The sequence below is a fragment of the Bubalus kerabau genome, chromosome 15 (genome assembly GCF_029407905.1).
Source record: "Bubalus kerabau isolate K-KA32 ecotype Philippines breed swamp buffalo chromosome 15, PCC_UOA_SB_1v2, whole genome shotgun sequence".
NCBI classification, from domain to species: domain Eukaryota; kingdom Metazoa; phylum Chordata; class Mammalia; order Artiodactyla; family Bovidae; genus Bubalus; species Bubalus kerabau.
The window spans coordinates 62975210-62995246 of record NC_073638.1 but is presented as its reverse complement, the minus strand read 5'-3'; the positions used below and the strand labels follow the sequence as shown (position 1 = coordinate 62995246).

General features: G+C 37.6%; 1 protein-coding gene across 5 annotated transcripts in view; it reads right to left on the bottom strand.

Moving 5' to 3' along the window:
* Window positions 1–20037, bottom strand: part of ELP4 (elongator acetyltransferase complex subunit 4) — a 244446-nt gene that overhangs the window by 172797 nt on the left and 51612 nt on the right. For all 5 annotated transcript variants that reach the window (XM_055549205.1, XM_055549209.1, XM_055549206.1 and 2 more), the window contains exon 4: window positions 15749–15877. In XM_055549205.1, the coding sequence (XP_055405180.1) occupies window positions 15749–15877 (129 nt within the window). The remainder of the gene's footprint in view (window positions 1–15748; window positions 15878–20037) is intronic.

The window sequence follows — 20037 nt, the reverse complement described above, 5'->3', positions numbered from 1 at the left end:
TCAATGTACCACATTCCCAGGCCTAGTAGGGAAGCTTGCAAAAGCCTACCTGAATCAAATAAGCATGAATAATCTATTTTAGCGGACTGGCCATGGGGAGAGAGAAAGAAAGAGAGACTTTTCGCTTCTTTTAAGTTAATAAATTTATTAGTGGACTGAAGGCTCTTGAAGTCCTATGCACTCTCAGAAATATGCTAAATTGTCAAGAAGCAAAGTATGCTTTTTAAGTTGCCGTCTACACCAATGTTTCTAATTATATTAATGTCATCGAAATCTGAGATTTGGGATGAATCAAGGCAGAAAATTGATTTCATGCTGTGACAGTCTACACACAGAACACAAATAATTCATCAAAATGTAAAAATTTATTTGGAAAATTTTAAAATTACAATTAAATTATTACTTTTTTTAGAAATTAAGATTAGATATGGCAACTAAAATATCTATAGGGTAGACATTAAACATTTAATCACTGATGAAAAACTTTAATGCTGCAATAAAAATGAAAAATAAATACACTCTTACAAGAAAAACAATTTTGTAAGTTTTTTTTCCTATCCCAAGACACCCCGAGCGTTAACGGATCATCAGATGATTGAAATGTTGTGAAATCTTCTAGAATTGTAAAATAAAGACTTAAAATATTTCCTTTTAAAAAGGTCACTGAATGCTTTAAATCTAATAATAACAATGGTAATCCATGAAAAACTATCAACTTCCTGAAACAATAAATGCACTAAAAAAATTAAAATATCATCAATAACTATTCCAATCAATAACTCTTTACTCAGTTTGGTATAGTTTTACATAATGAACACTTAATTCACATTCATAAACTACCCTTCAACTTTGTCAGCTGTGGAAGAGAGTAAAACGGAATGGTTCAATAAAAATTTACTATGCTAAAGGTTTCCAAGAGGAGCAACAAAACAATACCCTCCCTCACCATGAATATGTCTGAAAGAAAGCAAAAAGTCAGACAAGAGCTTCACTAGGAAAAAAACAGTCCAAACAAGACATTTTCTTAGTGTTATCATTTCTTGTTTCTCAGTACGGCATAAGAGAAAGCAAGAATCCAAGCGGTTATAAACCCCATTTTGAGCATCAGTTCAATCATTAGAAACCAGAGCGAATAATAACAATTTCACCAGACTATTGTAAGAATCTAATGAAATACTGGAAATGAATATCTTGTAAATTATCAAGCACTACATAAATATTATTAATTATTGTGTTATGATTCACTAGAGAATCGTAAGATCCATCACTATCCTTTGCCATTACACTGCTCTCCTGGAAAAGTGGTATTTGTTGTCATCTAAAACATGTATATATCTATCACTGGACTGCTGTAGCTGAACTACTAAGATGGAAAGCCGAAGTGTAATGAGGATTTAATATAATAGAGATCTAATATGCTGTTATAAATTGCCATTCTAAGCCTTGGTAGTAGAGCTCTACAGTATTAAAAAAAATTAAGTCTCAGAATAGGCTGTAGGCCATCATCCTTGGAAGGGCATGGGCCTCCTGGTGGTTCAGGCAGTACAGAATCAGGAGACTTGGTTTGATCCCTGGGTCAGGAAGATTCCCTGGAGAAGGGAATGACAACCCACTCCAGTATTTATTCTTGCATAAAGAACTCCAGGGAAAGAGGAGCCTGGCAGGCTAGTCTATGGATTTGCAAAGGTGGGCACAACTGAGCAACTAACACTTTTTCACTTTTATCAATCCTTGGGGTGAACAGGAAACAAGGTTTGGTTTAATGATTTGATAGGAAAGAAGGACATGTGTCCACACAGGAGAGAAAATCAAAATTACAGGATGAAGGAAAGTTGGCATCTACAAACTATACACCCCTCCAATGGGAAGAAGCACTACTTTATGCTTTACTGAGCTAGTGTTATTTATTTAAGTGTACATATTCTTATTCTTACCCCACGTCCAAGGAGCTGTGGCTGCGTGGGCACAGGAGGGCCTAGAGGAGCTATCCCACATTGAAGGTCAGGAAGGGCGGCGGTGAGGAGATACCCCTTGTCCAAGGTAAGGAGCAATGGCTGCGCTTTGCTGGAGCAGCCGTGAAGAGATACCCCACGCCCAAGGTAAGAGAAACCCAAGTAAGATGGTAGGTGTTGCAAGAGGGCATCAGAGGGCAGACACACTGAAACCATGCTCTCAGAAAACTAGTCAATCTAATCACACTAGGACCGCAGCCTTGTCTAACTCAATGAAACTAAGCCATGTCCGTGGGGCAACCCAAGACAGGCGGGTCATGGTGGAGAGATTTGACAGAATGTGGTCCACTGGAGAAGGGAATGGCAAACCACTTCAGTATTCTTGCCTTGAGAACCCCATGAACCATATGAAAAGGCAAAATGATAGGATACTGAAAGAGAAACTCTCCAGGTCAGTAGGTGCCCAATATGCTACTGGAGATCAGTGGAGAAATAACTCCAGAAAGAACGAAGGGATGGAGCCAAAGCAAAAAGAATACTCAGCTGTGGATGTGACTGGTGATAGAAGCAAGGTCCAATGCTATAAAGAGCAATATTGCATAGGAACCTGGAATGTCAGGTCCATGAATCAAGGCAAATTGGAAGTGGTCAAACAAGAGATGGCAAGAGTGAATGTCGACATTCTAGGAATCAGTGAACTGAAATGGACTGGAATGGGTGAATTTAACTCAGATGACCATTATATCTACTATTGCGGGCAGGAATCCCTCAGAAGAAATGGAGTGGCCATTATGGTCAACAAGAGTCCGAAATGCAGTACTTGGATGCAATCTCAAAAACGACAGAATGATCTCTGTTCCTTTCCAAGGAAAACCATTCAATATCACAGTAATCCAAGTCTATGCCCCAACCAGTAACGCTGAAGAAGCTGAAGTTGAACGGTTCTATGAAGACCTACAAGACCTTTTAGAACGAACACCCAAAAAAGATGTCCTTTACATTATAGGGGACTGGAATGCAAAAGTAGGAAGTCAAGAAACACCTGGAGTAACAGGCAAATTTGGCCTTGGAATAAGGAATGAAGCAGGGCAAAGACTAATAGAGTTTCGCCAAGAAAATGCACTGGTCATAACAAACACCCTCTTCCAACAACACAAGAGAAGACTCTATACATGGACATCACCAGATGGTCAACACCGAAATCAGACTGATTATATTCTTTGCAGCCAAAGATGGAGAAGCTCTATACAGTCAGCATAAACAAGACCAGGAGCTGACTGTGGCTCAGACCATGAACTTCTTATTGCCCAATTCAGACTTAAATTGAAGAAAGTAGGGAAAACCACTAGACCATTCAGGTATGACCTAAATCAAATCCCTTATGATTATACAGTGGAAGTGAGAAATAGATTTAAGGGCCTAGATCTGATAGAGTCCCTGATGAACTATGGAATGAGGTTCGTGATATTGTACAGGAGACAGGGATCAAGACCATTCCCATGGAAAAGAAATGCAAAAAAGCAAAATGACTGTCTGGGGAGGCCTTACAAATAGCTGTGAAAAGAAGAGAAGAGAAAAGCAAAGGAGAAAAGGAAAGATATAAACATCTGAATGCAGAGTTCCAAAGAATAACAAGAAGAGAAAAGAAAGCCTTCTTCAGCGATCAATGCAAAGAAATAGAGGAAAACAACAGAATGGGAAAGACTACGGATTTCTTCAAGAAAATCAGAGATACCAAAGGAACATTTCATGTAAAGATGAGCTTGATAAATGACGGAAATGGTATGGACTTAACAGAAGCAGAAGATATTAAGAAGAGATGGCAAGAATACACAGAAGAACTGTACAAAAAAGATCTTCACGACCCAGATAATCACGATGGTGTGATCACTCACCTAGAGCCAGACATCCTGGAATGTGAAGTCAAGTGGGCCTTAGAAAGCATCACTATGAACAAAGCTAGTGGAAGTGATGGAATTTCAGTTGAGCTATTCCAAATCCTAAAAGATGATGCTGTGAAAGTGCTGCACTCAATATGCCAGCAAATTTGGAACACTCAGCAGTGGCCACAGGACTGGAAAAGGTCAGTTTTCATTCCAATCCCAAAGAAAGGCAATGCCAAAGAATGCTCAAACTACTGCACAACTGCACTCATCTCACATGCTAGTAAAGTAATGCTCAAAATTCTCCAAGCCAGGCTTCAGCAATATGTGAACCGTGAACTTCCTGATGTTCCAGCTGGTTTTAGAAAAGGCAGAGGAACCAGAGATCAAATTGCCAACATCCGCTGGATCATAGAAAAAGCAAGAGAGTTCAAGAAAAACATCTATTTCTGCTTTATTGACTATGCCAAAGCCTTTGACTATGTGGATCACAATAAACTGTGGAAAATTCTGAAAGAGAAGGGAATACCAGACCACCTGATCTGCCTCTTGAGAAATCTGTATGCAGGTCAGGAAGCAACAGTTAGAACTGGACATGGAACAACAGACTGGTTCCAAACAGGAAAAGGAGTTCCTCAAGGCTGTATATTGTCACCCTGTTTATGTAACTTACACGCAGAGTACATCATGAGAAACGCTGGACTGGAAGAGACACAAGCTGGAATCAAGATTGCCGGGAGAAATATCAATAACCTCAGATATGCAGATGACACCACCCTTATGGCAGAAAGTGAAGAGGAACTCAAACGCCTCTTGATGAAAGTGAAAGTGGAGAGTGAAAATGTTGGCTTAAAGCTCAACATTCAGAAAATGAAGATCATGGCATCTGGTCCCACCACTTCATGGAAAATAGATGGGGAAACAATGGAAACAGTGTCAGACTTTATTTTGGGGGGCTCCAAAATCACTGCAGATGGTGACTGCAGCCATGAAATTAAAAGACGCTTACTCCTTGGAAGGAAAGTTATGACCAACCTAGATAGCATATTCAAAAGCAGAGACATTACTTTGCCAACAAAGGTTCGTCTAGTCAAGGCTATGGTTTTTCCTGCGGTCATGTATGGATGTGAGAGTTGGATTGTGAAGAAGGCTGAGTGCCGAAGAATTGATGCTTTTGAACTGTGGTGTTGGAGAAGACTCTTGAGAGTCCCTTGGACTGCAAGGAGATCCAACCAGTCCATTCTGAAGGAGATCAGCCCTGGGATTTCTTGGAAGGAATGATGCTAAAGCTGAAACTCCAGTACTTTGGCCACCTCATGTGAAGAGTTGACTCACTGGAAAAGACTCTGATGCTGGGAGGGATTGGGGGCAGGAGGAGAAGGGGACGACAGAGGATGAGATGGCTGGATGGCATTACTGACTCCATGGATGTGAGTCTTAGTGAACTCTGGGAGTTGGTGATGGACAGGGAGGCCTGGTATGCTGGGATTCATGGGGTCGCAAAGAGTCGGATACTACTGAGCGACTGATCTGATCTGATCTGATTCTGATTCTTATTTGCATTCCCTAAATGGGAATAGGACTATATTCTTAGAACTGAGAGATAATTTATATTAAAAGGCATCTCTGAAAATCGACAGAATGCCTTACTGTTACATTATGTTTTGGATTACTTGATTAAACTTTATTCATAGCAGTATTAACTATATTTTTTCTCAAGTAAAATACAGAAAATCGGGGTTTTACTGTTGTTTTTAAACTGATAATGGCAAGATAAGGTCTGGATTTATAAAGCAGATAATGACAAGTGATCATCAAAGTTTATCAGTCTTGGTAAATCATGTACAAAATTTCCGTGATAAGCAAATATACAGGCTAGTGACATTTCAAAGAAAAGCAAAGTCAGAAGATGACTTTAGTTTTCTAAACTCGATAGAACTTGCTTATAAACACTAGTAAATGAAAGCTTGTCCACTAGGTGTAAATTCAAAATAAGCTGCTACTTGGTGTGTATTCATTAATGCAACTTAACTCACTTTAACATTTAATTCACACAGCAAATAATTCATTCACTCATGTAGTCAACAAACAACTACTGAGCACCTACTACACACCAGGAAAACAAAACAGTCAAAGTCTTTTTCTCCCACTGACTCACACTCTAGTCAGAGGAGATGGATGATACACTATATGCTAAGTGGTGATAAGTTCTCTGAAGAAAAATATGGTGGTGAAAGGGCATGAGAGAGTGGTTTTATTTTATATAGAGTGACAAAGGAAGGCATTCCCAATAGAGTGATATTTTAGTGGAGTCTTGAAGAAAATGGGAAAGTAAATCATCTGGAGAAAAGCATTGTAAAATCATAAATCTAAAACACTCAAGCTCTAAGCCTTGAAAACTGAGGTTTACGTGTAAATGTGTAACATTGCAGAAGTTTACTCCCATAGCAACAACTTCAAGCACACCATACTCTAAAAGGAAAAAACAGAATAAGCAGTATTACTCATATATAAAAGGGGGTAGGAAGAGTGTCTGCAATTACAATACAGAAAGAAACAACTAAAATTATAAAGAAATAAAGAATTTTCTCCCCAACTGAAACAGATTTCATTACAAGCAGTAAGAAAAATCTTAAAGTTTCAATTACTCGTATCTTCACTGACAATTTCACTTCAAGAATGTCAGTGACCATGAAAAGACCAAAACCAAGATAAGAGTTTTAAAAATAAAGGAAATAGAACATACAAGTATTTTATATAAAGTAAAACTGAAGTGGTATACTACCTTTACACAAAAACCTAAATTCAACTTAGAGTTTATATTCTTAATGTCTTTCAGAACACACCAGCAGAAAAATTACAAATACGGTTACTTTTTACAAAAGTCATCCTTAAGCCCAGTTACTTAAATGAATCTGCCAGATTACAGATTACATAAGTTTTTGCCATTAGGGTTCTCAAGTGTAAATCCTACGTTGTTTGTTTTAATCCTTATAAATCAATTCCCATTTTCCAAGCAGAACAACTACATTTATTCTGGCCTCTTATACCCAGTTCTCATTCACATTCTAAGCTATCTCTGCAACAATTTCTGACTGCTGAGATTTCTTTTACTTTTTTAATACAAATGTATGGTTTTCTACCGCACACATTTACCATAGTTTATTTAACTAGTTGCTTGCTGCTGCTAAGTCACTTCAGTTGTGTCCGACTCTGTGTGACCCCATAGACAGCAGCCCACCAGGCTCCCCCGTCCCTGGGATTCTCCAGGCAAGAACACTGGAGTGGGTTGCCATTTCCTTCTCCAATGCAGAAAAGTGAAAAGTGAAAGTGAAGTCGCTCAGTTGTGTCCGACCCTCAGCGACCCCATGGACTGCAGCCTACCAGGCTCCTCTGTCCATGGGATTTTCCAGGCAAGAGTACTGGAGTGGGGTGCCATTGCCTTCTCCAACTAGTTGCTTACTGATGGACATTTAGACTATTTCTAATTTTTTGCTATAAAAAACATGCCTCATATACAGGTCATGCATACTGAATTTTACACCTGAGTAAGTATATTAATGATGTAAATTTCCAATAAAAAATCAAAGGGTACAAGTTTTTGAAATTTTGAAGGATACTGACAAATTACCCTCCACAGAAGCCATTTACGTTTCTACCAGCAAAGAATAAGAGTACTAGTTTCTTCCTGTTTTTGCTAATTAATGTCTTAGCAAACATTTTAGATTATTGACAACCTAGTAAGAGAAAAATGGCAGGTTTTAATTTGTATTAAATTAATTTTAATTTAGCTTTAATTTGCATTTCTTTTATTATAACTGAAATTTGGCAATTGTTCTTATGTTTAAGAGCCACCTAAATTTTTTTCTTTATAATTTTTTCTGTTCTTAAAAGTTGAGACGGTAGACTATTTGTTATTCTATTTTATGAGCTGCAAGTATTCCCTCTCCAATTTGTAGTTTGTTCACAGTCACTTAAATCACACTTAAAAATGATACTATTCAAACACCATTCCCATCTGAATTAGAACTATTAACCACTGCTTAATATATGCCAATTACAACACATTTTATACTTGGTATACAGTTGATGCTTAATCAGTGTTTTCTGACTGAATGAATAAATGGCATTAATACAGGTGCTAGATATACAAGAGAAAATAAAACAAGCTCCCTGCCCTATACAGAATTCTTTCTGGTGGAGAAAAGAATTATACTACCAACTAATTAAAAACAATGTATAAAAGTTCTTTAAAATACATGTGGTATTACAGAAACAAATATAAGAAATTAGATAATTACATATTATTTACCCTTGGAGAAGGATGAGTTGGTGAAAAAGTGAAAAGCATCGCCAGCAGAAATACAAGCAATTCACATAAAGCAGTTGTCACAGCATGGGTGAATATAATGTTTTATGAACACACAGGATACAGACCAAAAAGGTAGGCTTGGATTAGGTGGTATAAATCTTGAATACAATATTGAGAAGTTTATATTTTCATAATGTGGGCTTATAATGGATTTCACCTCATAATTCAAATTCTCATTAACTGGTAGGAACCACCCAGACACTCCACAGAGAATTCTAAGGTTGTGTCTGAGGCTGGCAGGAAGGTAATGTGATTGATAGTGTGCCATGTATTTATTTTTGTTTTCTAAATGTGTGAGCCCATTCCTTTCTATATTATTTATTTATTTGGTTGTGCTGGGTCTTTGTTTGGTGTAAGGGCTTTCTCTAGTTGTGGTGCAATGGCTTCTCAAGGCTGTAGCTTCTCTTGTTGTAGAGCATGGGCTTCAGTAGTTGTGGCTTGCATGGACTCAGTAATCTTTAGGAAATATCATCCCATTTACAATAACATCAAAAACAATAAAATACTTAGAAGTAAATTTAACCAAGGTGGTGAAAGATCTCTATTATAAAAACTATAAGACACTGATGAAAGAAACTGAAGAAGATACAAATAAATGGAAAGGTATTACATGTTCATGGATTGTGGAATTAATATTGTTAAAATGTTAATACTACCAGACGTCATTTACAGCAGTGGTCTCCAACATTTTTGGCACCAATGACCAGTTTTGTGGAAGACAATTTTTCCACGGACTGGGGCAGGTCAGGGAGGGATAATTTTGGGTATTCAAGCATATTACATTTATTGTGCATTTTATTTTTAATCTAATGTCACCCCTGACCTGACAGGCAGTACCAGCAGGCTGTGGCCTGGAGGTTGAGGACCCTTGATTCGTAGATTCAGTACAATCCTTATCAAGATTCTAATGGCAATTTTTATAGAAGTAGAAAAAACACTACTAAAATTTATATGAAACCACAAAAGACTGTCAAAAGCCAAAGATATTTTGAGAAAGAAGAACAGAGCAGGATGCAACACACTTCTTGATTTCAAGCTATATGATAAAGCTATATTAATCAAAACAGTATGATATTGACATAAAAACAAATAGAACACTGGAACACACTTGAAAGCCCAGAAATAAACCTAAGCATACATGGTCAACTAATGTTTGACAAGGTAGCCAAGAAGACTCAAAAAAGAAAAGATGTTCTCTTCAATAAATAGTATGGGGTTAACTGGAAATTGAAATGTAAAAGAATGAAAGTGAACCCCTATATTACTCCACTCACAAAAATTAACTTGAAACACATTCAAGACTTAAATGTAAGACCTGCAATCATGAAACTCCTAAAAGAAAACATAAGAATAAAACTCCTTGACATGGATCTTGGTAATGTATGTGGATTTGATACCTAAAGCATATGCAACAAACTAAAAAATAAATAATTTGACTACATCAAACTAAAAAGTTTCTTTACAGCCAAAGAAACAATCAACAAAGTGAAAAAATAATCTATGGACTGGGAAAAAATTTTTGTAAGCCATGTATCTGATAAGGGGTTAATATCCAAAATGTATTTAAAAACTCATATAATTCAATAGTAAAGAAAAAAAAAATGGAGAAAGGATCTGAATAGACATTTTTCCAAAGATGATACTAAAAAGGCCAACAGGTACATGAGAATATGCTCAACAACACTAGTCATTACAGAAATGCAAGCTAAAAGCACAATGCTAAGTTGCTAAGATAATTACTTCACGCCTGTTAGAATAGCCATCATGGGAAAGGTAGAGAGAGAACAAATGCTGGCATGGATGTCCTGTGTTGGTGGGATTGTAAATTGGTACAGTGGAACTACCATAGGATCCAGTGATTATACTTCTGGGAATATATTTAAAGGAAATGAAAACACTAACTCAAAAAGGTATCTGCAGCCCCAAGTTCATAGCAGCTTTATTTACAATAGTTAAGAAATGGAAACAACCTAAGTGTCAACTGATGGATAAATGAATAAAGAAGTTGTGATATATATATATTGGAATGTTGTTTAGTCTTTAAAAAATGAGAAAATCCTGTCATTTGCAACAACGAGGATGGAACTTAGTGGCATTATGTTGAGCGAAATAGGTCAGACAGAAAAGGGCAAATGCTGTAAAATCTCATTTACATGTGGAATCTAAAAGCAAATAAAACAGAAACTAACTTATAGAAAAAAAGATTAGATGTTGGGTACCAAAGGTAGAGGGTAGTGGGAGGGGGAATTGGAGGAAGGTGGTTGAAAAGTAAATAAATAAATAAGTACTATGGATATTTGTAAAGCCTCCTCAGATAACCATTTTGCCTTCAGTTCAGTTCATTTGCTCAGTCCTGTCTGACTCTTTGCAACCTCATGGACTGCAGCACGTCAAGCTTCCCTATCCATCAGCAACTCCTGGAGCTTACTCAAACTCATGTCCATCGAGATGGTGATGCCATCCAACCATCTCATCCTCTTTCGTCCCCTTCTCCTCCCACCTTCAATCTTTCCCAGAATCAGGGTCTTTTCAATTTAGTCAGTTCTACGCATCAGGTGGCCAAATCATTGGAGCTTCAGTTTCAGCATCAGTCCTTCCAAATGAATATTCAGGACTGATTTCCTTTAGGATGGACTGGTTGGATCTCCTTGCAGTCCAAGGGACTCTCAAGAGTCTTCTCCAACAACACAGTTCAAAAGCATCAATTCTTAGGCACTCAGTTTTCTTTATAGTCCAACTCTCACATCCATACATGACTACTGGAAAAAATATAGCTTTGACTAGATGGACCTCTGTTGGCAAAGTAATGTCTCTGTTTTTTAATATGCTGTCAAAGTTGGTTATAACTTTTCTTCCAAGGAGCAAGTGCCTTTTAATTTCATGGCTGCAATCACCATCTGCAGTGATTTTGGAGCCCAAGAAAATAAAGTCTGTCACTGTTTTCCATTGTTTCCCCATCTATTTGCCATAAAGTAATGGGACCAGATACCATGATCTTAGTTTTCTGAATGCTGAGTTTTAAGCCAACTTTTTCACTCTCCTCTTTCACTTTCATCAAGAGGCTCTTTAGTTCTTCCTCACTTTCTGCCATAAGTGTGGTGTTATCTGCATATCTGAGGTTATTGATATTTCTCCCGGCAATCTTGATTCGAGCTTGTGCTTCATCCAGTCCAGCATTTCTCATGATGTACTCTGCATGTAAGTTAAATAAGCAAGGTGACAATATACAGCCTTGACATACACCTTTCCCAATGTGGAACCAGTCTGTTGTTCCATGACCAGTTCTAACTGTTGCTTCTTGACCTGCATACAGATTTCTCAGGAGACTGGTCAGGTGATCTGGTATTCCCAACTCTTTCAGAATTTTCCAGTTTATTGTGATCCACATAGTCAAAGGCTTTGGCGTAGTCAATAAAACAGAAGTAGATGTTTTTCTGGAATTCTCTTGATTTTTCAATGATCCAATGGATGTTGGCAATTTGATCTCTGGTTTCTTTGCCTTTTCTAAAACCAGCTTGAACATCTGGAAGTTCACGGTTCACGTACTGTTGAAGCCTGGCTTGGAGAATTTTGAGCGTTACTTGGCTAGAGTGTGAGATGAGTGCAATTGTGCGGTAGTCTGAACATTCTTTGGCATTGCCCTTCTTCGGGGTTGGAATAAAAACTGTCCTGTGGCGACTGCTGAGGTTTCCAAATTTGCTGGCATGTTGAGTGCAGCACTTTCACAACATCATCTTTTAGGATTTGAAATAGCTCAACTGGAATTTCATCACCTCCACTAGCTTTGTTCGTAGAGATGCTTCCTAAGGCCCACTTGACTTCACATTCCAGGATGTTTGGTTCTAGGTGAGTGATCACACCATCATGGTTATCTCGGTCATGAAGATCTTTTTTGTATAGTTCTTCTGTGTATTCTTGCCACCTCTTCTTAATATCTTCTGCTTCTGTTAGGTCCGTACCATTTCTGCTCTCTTTTTCTTTGGGATGGTTTTAATCACCTCCTCCTGTATAGTGTTATGGACCTCTGTTAATAGTTCTTCAGGCACACTGTTAACTAGATCTAGTCCCTTGAATCTATTTGTCACCTCTACTGTGAATTCATATGGGATTTGATTTAAGTCATACCTGGCTGGCCTAGTCTTTTTTCCTGGTTTTCTTTAGTTAAGCTGAATTTTGCTGATGATCTAAGCCACAGTCAGTTCCAGGTCTTGTTTTTGCTGACTGTATACAGCTTCTCCATCTTTGGCTACAAAAAAAGTAATCAATTTGATTTCAGTATTGACCATTTGGTGATGTACATGTGTAAAGTTGTCTCTTGTCTTGTTGAAAAAGGGTATTTGCTATGACTAGTGCATTCTCTTGGCAGAATTCAGTTGGCCTTTGCCCTGCTTCATTTTGTTTTCCAAGGCTGAACTTGCCTGTTACTCCAGGACTCCAGGTATATCTTGACTTCCTACTTTTGCATTCCTATCCCCAAAGATGAATAGAACACTGTTTTTAGGTGTTAGTTCTAGGAGGTCTTCTAGGTCTTCATAGAACTGGTCAACTTCAGCTTCTTCAGCACTGGTGGTAGGAGCATAGACTTGGATTACGGTGATGTTGAATGGCTTACCTTGGAAATAAACTAAGATCATTCTGTCATTTTTGAGGTTGCACCCAAGTACTGTATTTCAGACTCTTTTGTTGATTATGAGGGCTACTCTCTCTTCTAAGGGATTCTTGCCCACAGTAGTATATATAATGGTCATCTGAATTAAATTCACCAATTTCTGTCCATTTTAGTTCGCTGATTCCTAGGATGTCGATGTTTATTCTTACCATCTCCTGCTTGACCACATCCAATTTTCCTTGATTCATTGACCTAACATTCCAGGTTCCCATATAATACTGTTCCTTGCAGCATCAGATTTTACTTTTGTCACCAGACACATCCACAACTGAGCATTGTATATGCTTTGGCTCAGCCACTTCATTCATTCTGGTGCTATTGGTAATTCTCCTTTGTTCTTCCCCAGTAGCATATTGGACACCTTAAGACCTAAGGGACTCATCTCTTGGTGTTATATATTTTTGCCCTTTTATACAGTTCATGAGGTTCTCACGACAAGTATACTAGGGTAGTTTGCCATTCCCTCCTCTAGTAGATCACGTTTTGTCAGAACTCTCTGCTATAACCTGTCCATGTGGGGTGGCCCTGCACTGCATAGCTCATAGCTTCACTGAGTTACACAAGGCTTTACAAATAGCGGAAGAACAAAGAGACACAAAAAGCAAGGGAGACAGGGAAAGGTACATCCAATTAAACAGAGTTTCAAAGAGTAACTTGGAGAGAAAAGAATGCCTTCTTCAATGAACAGTGCTTAATAATAGAAGAAAACAACTAATGGGGAAAGACTAGAGATCTCTTCAGGAAAATTGGAAACATCAATGAAGCATTCTGCCCAAAGATGGGCACAATAAAGGAAAAAATTGTAAAGACCTAGTAGATGCTGAAGAGATCAAGAAGAGATGGAAAGAATACACAGAAGAACTGTATAAAAAAGATCTTAATGAACTGGATTACTATGATGGTATGCTTGGTCACCCAGAGCCAGACATTTTGGAGTGGGAAGTCAAGTGGGTCTCAAGAACACTGTTGCTAATAAATCTAGTGGATGCAATGAAATTCCAGCAGAACTATCCAAATCCCTAAAGGAGGATGCCGTCAAAGTTTTGTATTCATTATGTCATCAAATCTGGAAGACCCAGCAGTGGCCACAGGACTGAAGAGGTCAATCCTCATCCCAACTCCCAAGAACAGTAGTACCAAAGAATGCGATAACCACTGGACAACTGCACCCATCTCCCATTCTAGTAAGGTCATGCTTAAAATCTTGCATGCTAGGCATCAGCATTACGTGAACAAAAAAATTCCAGATGTCCAAGTGGGTTACAGAAAAGAAAAAGGAACTAGAGATCAAATTGCCAACATTCCCTGGATTATACAGAAAGCAAGGGAATTTCAGAAAAACATCTACCTCTGTTTCATCGACTGTGCTAAAGCCTTTGACTGTGTGGATCATGATAAACTGTGGAAAGTTCTTAGAGAGATGGGAATACCAGACCATCTTACCAGTCTCCTGAGAAACATGTATGCAGGTCAAGAAGCAACAGTTAGAAACATGTATGGAAAAACTGATTGGCTCAAGATTGAAAAAGGAGTACGACAGGGCTGTCTGCTGTCACCCCATTTGTTTAACCTATACACTGAGCCTATCATGAGAAATGCCAGGATTGATGAGTTAAAAGCCAGAATCAAGAGAAGCAGGAGAAACATCAACAATCTCAGATATGTGGATGACACCACTCTAATGGCAGAAAGTGAAAAGAAACTAAAGAGTCTCTTGATGAGGGTGAAGGAGGAGAGTGAAAGAGCTGGCTTAAGACTAAATATTAAAAAAACTGAGAACTCAGATAGTGGCATCCAACTCCATTATTGTATGACAAAGAGAAGGGGAAAACGTGGAAATAGTGACAGATATCCTCTTCTCAGTCTCCAAAATCACTGCGGACAGTGACCACATCCATGAAATCAGAAGACGATTACTTTCTTGGCAGGAAAGCAATGACAAACCTAGATAGTGTATGGAAAAGCAGAGACATTTCTCTGCTGACAAAGGTCCATATAGTTTAGGCTAAGGTCTTCCCAGTGGTCACATGGGGTTGTGAGAGCTGGACTGTAAAGAAGGCAGAACACCAAAGAGTTGATGCCTTCGAACTGCGGTGCCGGAGAAGACTCCTCAAAGTCCCTTAGACAGCAAGGAGATCAAACCAGTCAATCTTAAGGGAGATCAACCCTGAATATTCACTGGAAGGACTGATGCTGGAGCTGAAGCTCCAGTATTTTGATCATCTGATGTGAACAGACAACTCATTGGAAAAGTCCCTGAGGCTGGGAAAGACTGAGGGCAGAAGGAGAAGAAATTGTCAGAGGATGAGATGGCTGGATGGCATCACTGATGCAATGAACATGAACTTGGGCAAAGTCTGGGAGATGGTGACGGACAGGGAGGCCTGGTGTGCTGCAGTCCATGTGGTCGCAAGGAGTCGGACATGACTGGGTAACTGAACAATAACTATTACGGATATAATGTACATAATGATGACTGTAGCTAAAACTGTTGAATAATATATAGGAAAGCTAAGAGAGTAAATCCTAGCATTCTCATTACAAGGAGAAATATCTTTTCCTTTTTCTTTTCATTTTATCCATATGGGATGATGGATGTTAACTGAACCTATTGTAGCAATCATTTCACAACTTATGTAAGTCAAACCATCATGCTGTAAACATTAACGTTATAAAGTAACATATGTCAATTATTTCACAATAAAATTTGGAAAAAAAAGTCATCTAGATAAGATACTCTACAAATAAGTAATTATTTAAATAAACAAATAAACATTGTATTGCATTTAAAGAGTAACAAGTATATCACAAGAGATTCTATAAAATGAAAACAAATATATTTGCCAATTTTGGAGAGAGTTTATTGACTTGCCTCCATCTTGGGTAAAAACTGGTAACGCCAAGCTATTTTCATCTTAATGTCAGGTTCCATTTTATGACTGCATACATCTTCATCACATTCTTTTTTATAGTTATCATCAATTAATGGTGCAGGAAGTTTCTAAGAAAACAGAATGACACATTATTAAGCATCTGTGGTAAAAAAAAAAAAAAAGTGACTATTTTCTTAAATCATAATATTAGAACTTTCCAATGTATTAAAAATTGACACTTTAAAATTGACTCAAGCATAATATCATGACAATATCGATATTTCTACAGTAGAGAAAGAATTACACAGTATTAAATGTGAAATTAAACTTTTTACTAATGAACTAGAATTTGAAAAAAAAATTCAAATTTTTATACTAGCAAAAATCAAATGCTGTTGCTAGACACTACGATCATCAAGAAAATTTTACACTCTTAAAGTTTAGAATTAGCACTTTTATGTTGTATGTAATTATTGTTAGGTTTGCCACAAGGTAAAAATACAGCATGTGCGTAATCTGTTTACTGGTTTGTAATTCTGGAATTTAAAAAACTCATTCACCAAAAAAATGGGTGAAGTAACAACTAACAATAAAGACATTTATTTTGCCCATATCAAACATTAGTTTTGCACCTGCAAGCCTATGACTAGAACTTTAACAAAGAAAATAGAATTTAAAATCTCTGATTAAATGAAGAGACAAAGAATTCCCATTTTCCTTACTTAGAAGCTGACCTACAAAATGACCTACTGAGTGGCTACAAGAAAACATATAGAAAACATTGTTTTGTGAAGAGTACACACACTTTTTGGAGAAGGAAAACACAATCAGTAATTTTGTTTTTTATCAGCTATAATCATAAAGTGAAGCATTTGGATTAGTAAACATAATCTTGTATGTCTTCATAAATTAGTGTAAGCTGCAATTTATACCTTTCAGGATTAAATTTACTTATACTTGTGAGTCTGAGTGAACTCCGGGAGTTGGTGATGGACAGGGAGGCCTGGCGTGCTGCGATTCATGGGGTCGCAAAGAGTCAGACACAACTGAGGGACTGATCTGATCTGATCTGATGCTTAAAATTGTGTCAACTAAAAATTATAGTAACCATAATATATTTTAGAGTAACCTCCTAAAAGATCTCACAGTGGATTCACTCTATAATATATGCTAGTATTAGACACTGCTGCTGCTGCTGCTAAGTCGCTTCAGTCGTGTCCGACTCTGTGTGACCCCATAGACAGCAGCCCACCAGGCTCCCTCATCCCTGGGATTCTCCAGGCAAGAACACTGGAGTGGGTTGCCATTTCCTTCTCCAATGCATGAAAGGGAAAAGTGAAAGTGAAGTCGCTCAGTCATGTCCGACTCCTAGCAACCCCATGGACTGCAGCCTACCAGGCTCCTCCGCCCATGGGATTTGCTAGGCTAGAGTACTGGAGTGGGTTGCCATTGCCTTCTCCACTAGTTGTATGATTAAAACTCTGAATACATCATACCTAGCAAAGCATTCATTTCTTACAAAACAGAAAGTAACATTTTTTCCAATGGAAACAAATGTATGTGTATAGTTCAACATAGCATAGAGGTTATAAGTTTGAATTTAGCAACCAGATTGTTCAGATTCAAATCCTGACTTTGCAGTAGAGCTGTATCTGTGGTTACCCTGACCACCTGTAGTACCTCTACACATCTCCATTCAAAACTGGAAAAATGCAGATAGTAGTATTTACTTCATTGGTTTGTTGTAAGTAATAAATGAGCTAAAAATATAAATGCAAAGAATGGTACCTGCCACATGTCAAGCATTCAATAAATGTTTGATTGTGAGAATTCAGTCAAATCACTGTCCTAACTTTAACTCATAGCCACACATTTTGTATTGTCAATATTAGGTAGCATTTAGTATAAATATTTGCATTTTTTTCAATCTAAGGAACATTTGTAATAACAGTTATGACAAAGGTCAAAACTCAACAACAAAAACATTAAAAAATTTTTTTCAAAAGAGACAGTGTGTATTTTTAAAATGTATACCACACTGTCTCTCATTAGTTAAAATATATCAATCTGGAATAGAAATGTTCTAATATTAAGGTGTATAGTATTAAAGAACTAGACCTAAAATATTAGAGACCTCTTATTAATATGGCTAAGACATGTAAACAAGATGAGAGTATAAAAATAGGTGACCATTTCCTTATATATCTTATTAAATAGGCATCTACTCCTATGGTGGACATTTCACCATTTCAAAAACTTTTATAAGAGGAAAATTACAATGATTCTAATTTCAGTATTGATAAAATAGATGCTCATTTTCTAAAGAGGAAAATGTTCAAAATAGGTATAGAAAATACACTCTAACTAGTAACATTCATCTAAAGGTTATGTTTTAATATATAAATAATAAATATACATATATTAATATGTACATATATTAAGTACTTTCAATTGAAATAAAATTCACATAAAACAAAATTTATTATGTTAAGTATTTTAAAGTGCAGTTGAGTGAATTTTAGAATATTGAGAGTTGTGCAACCATTACCACTATTTACTTTCAGAACATTTTCAACACTCCCAAAAGAAACAGTACACTCATTCAGCAGTCACTACCCATTCCCCCTTCTCCTAGTCCTAGCAATCGATAATCTATTTTCTGTCCTATGGATTAGTCTAGTCTAGACAGTTAATTTAAATAGAATTATATAACACATGACCTTTTGGATCTGGTTTATTTCACTTAGCGTGGTGTTTTCAAGGTTCATCCATGTGGCTGTATGTATTTCATTTTGTTTTATTACTGAATAATATTCCACTGATTGGATATATGTCACATTTGTTTATCTATTCATCAGTTAGTAGACATCTGGATTGTTTCTACTTTTTGGCTGTTATGACAAAGCAGCTATGAATATTCATGCCTGAGTTTTAATGTGAACATATATATCCACTTCTCTAGGATATATACCTAGGAAAGGGTCATAGAGTAAATCAGTTCAACTTTTTCAGGAACTACAAAAATGTTTTCCACAGTGGCTGCACCATTTTATATTCTTACCAACAATGTTTGAGGGTTCTAATTTTTCCACATCCTAACATTTTTTCTTTCTTTATTGAAAAAATAGCTATCTTAGTAGGTGTGACGTAGTATCTCACTGTAGTTTCAAGTTACATCTGATGACTAATGATGTTGACTTTCTTTTCATGTGTTAGTTTTGGACACTTGTATATCTTCTTTGGAAATATGTCTATATATACTTTGCCCACTTTTTAACTGGGTTCTTTATGTTGTTGAGTTATGACAATTATTTCTTTATTCTGGGTTTTAGACCCTTATTGTATATATGATATGTTCTCACATTCTGTGGTTTTGTCTTTTCACTTCTCACAGTGTGTTTTGATGCAAAAATACTTTTTAATTTTGATGAAGTCCAGTTTATTTTTTTTTTCTTTTGTTGCTTGTACTTTTGGTGTTGTATTAAGAAACTATTGCCTAACCCAAAGTCATAAAGATTTATTCCTTTCATTTTTTCTAAAGTTTTAGATTCAGGATCCGTGGACAAGATGGCAGAGTAGAAGGACGTGCACTCATCTTCTCCTGCAAGAACACCAAGATCACAACTAGCGGCTGAACAACCATCAACAGGAGAACGTTGAATCACACCAAAAAAAAGATTCCCTGCATCTAAGAGCAAAGGAGAAGCCCCACAAGATGGTAGGGGGGCGAAATCACTTTTAGAATCAAACCTCAGAACTGCCAGCGATGCTTGGAGGACACAAACAAAACCTTGTGCACACCAGGACTGAGGGAAAGCAGCAGTGATCCCCACAAGGGATTGAGTCAGACCTGCCTTTGAGTGTCTCCTGCAGAGGCATGGGGCAGCAGTGACCTGACTCAGGGGCAGGAGCTCTGGCTGCAGCAGACCTGGGAGGCGGGGCATGCAGCGTGAGTCCTCCTGGAGGAGGTCGCCATTAGCGCCACTATAGAACCGCCAATACACCACCCACAAACTGGAGAACAACTATACCAAAGAAGTTCTTGCAATGCTGCCAAAGTTCTAGGGCTCACAACAGATTTTCTGACTTGGGGATTCAGCAAAAGGGCTGAGAACCCCAGGAAAACAGACTCTTGGAGAGCACAACAAAACCTTGTGTGTACCAGGACCTAGAAGAAAGGAGCTGCTGCTGCTGCTAAGTCACTTCGTCATGTTCGACTCTGTGTGACCCCACAGACGGCAGCCCACCAGGCTCCCTCGTCCCTGGGATTCTCCAGGCAAGAACACTG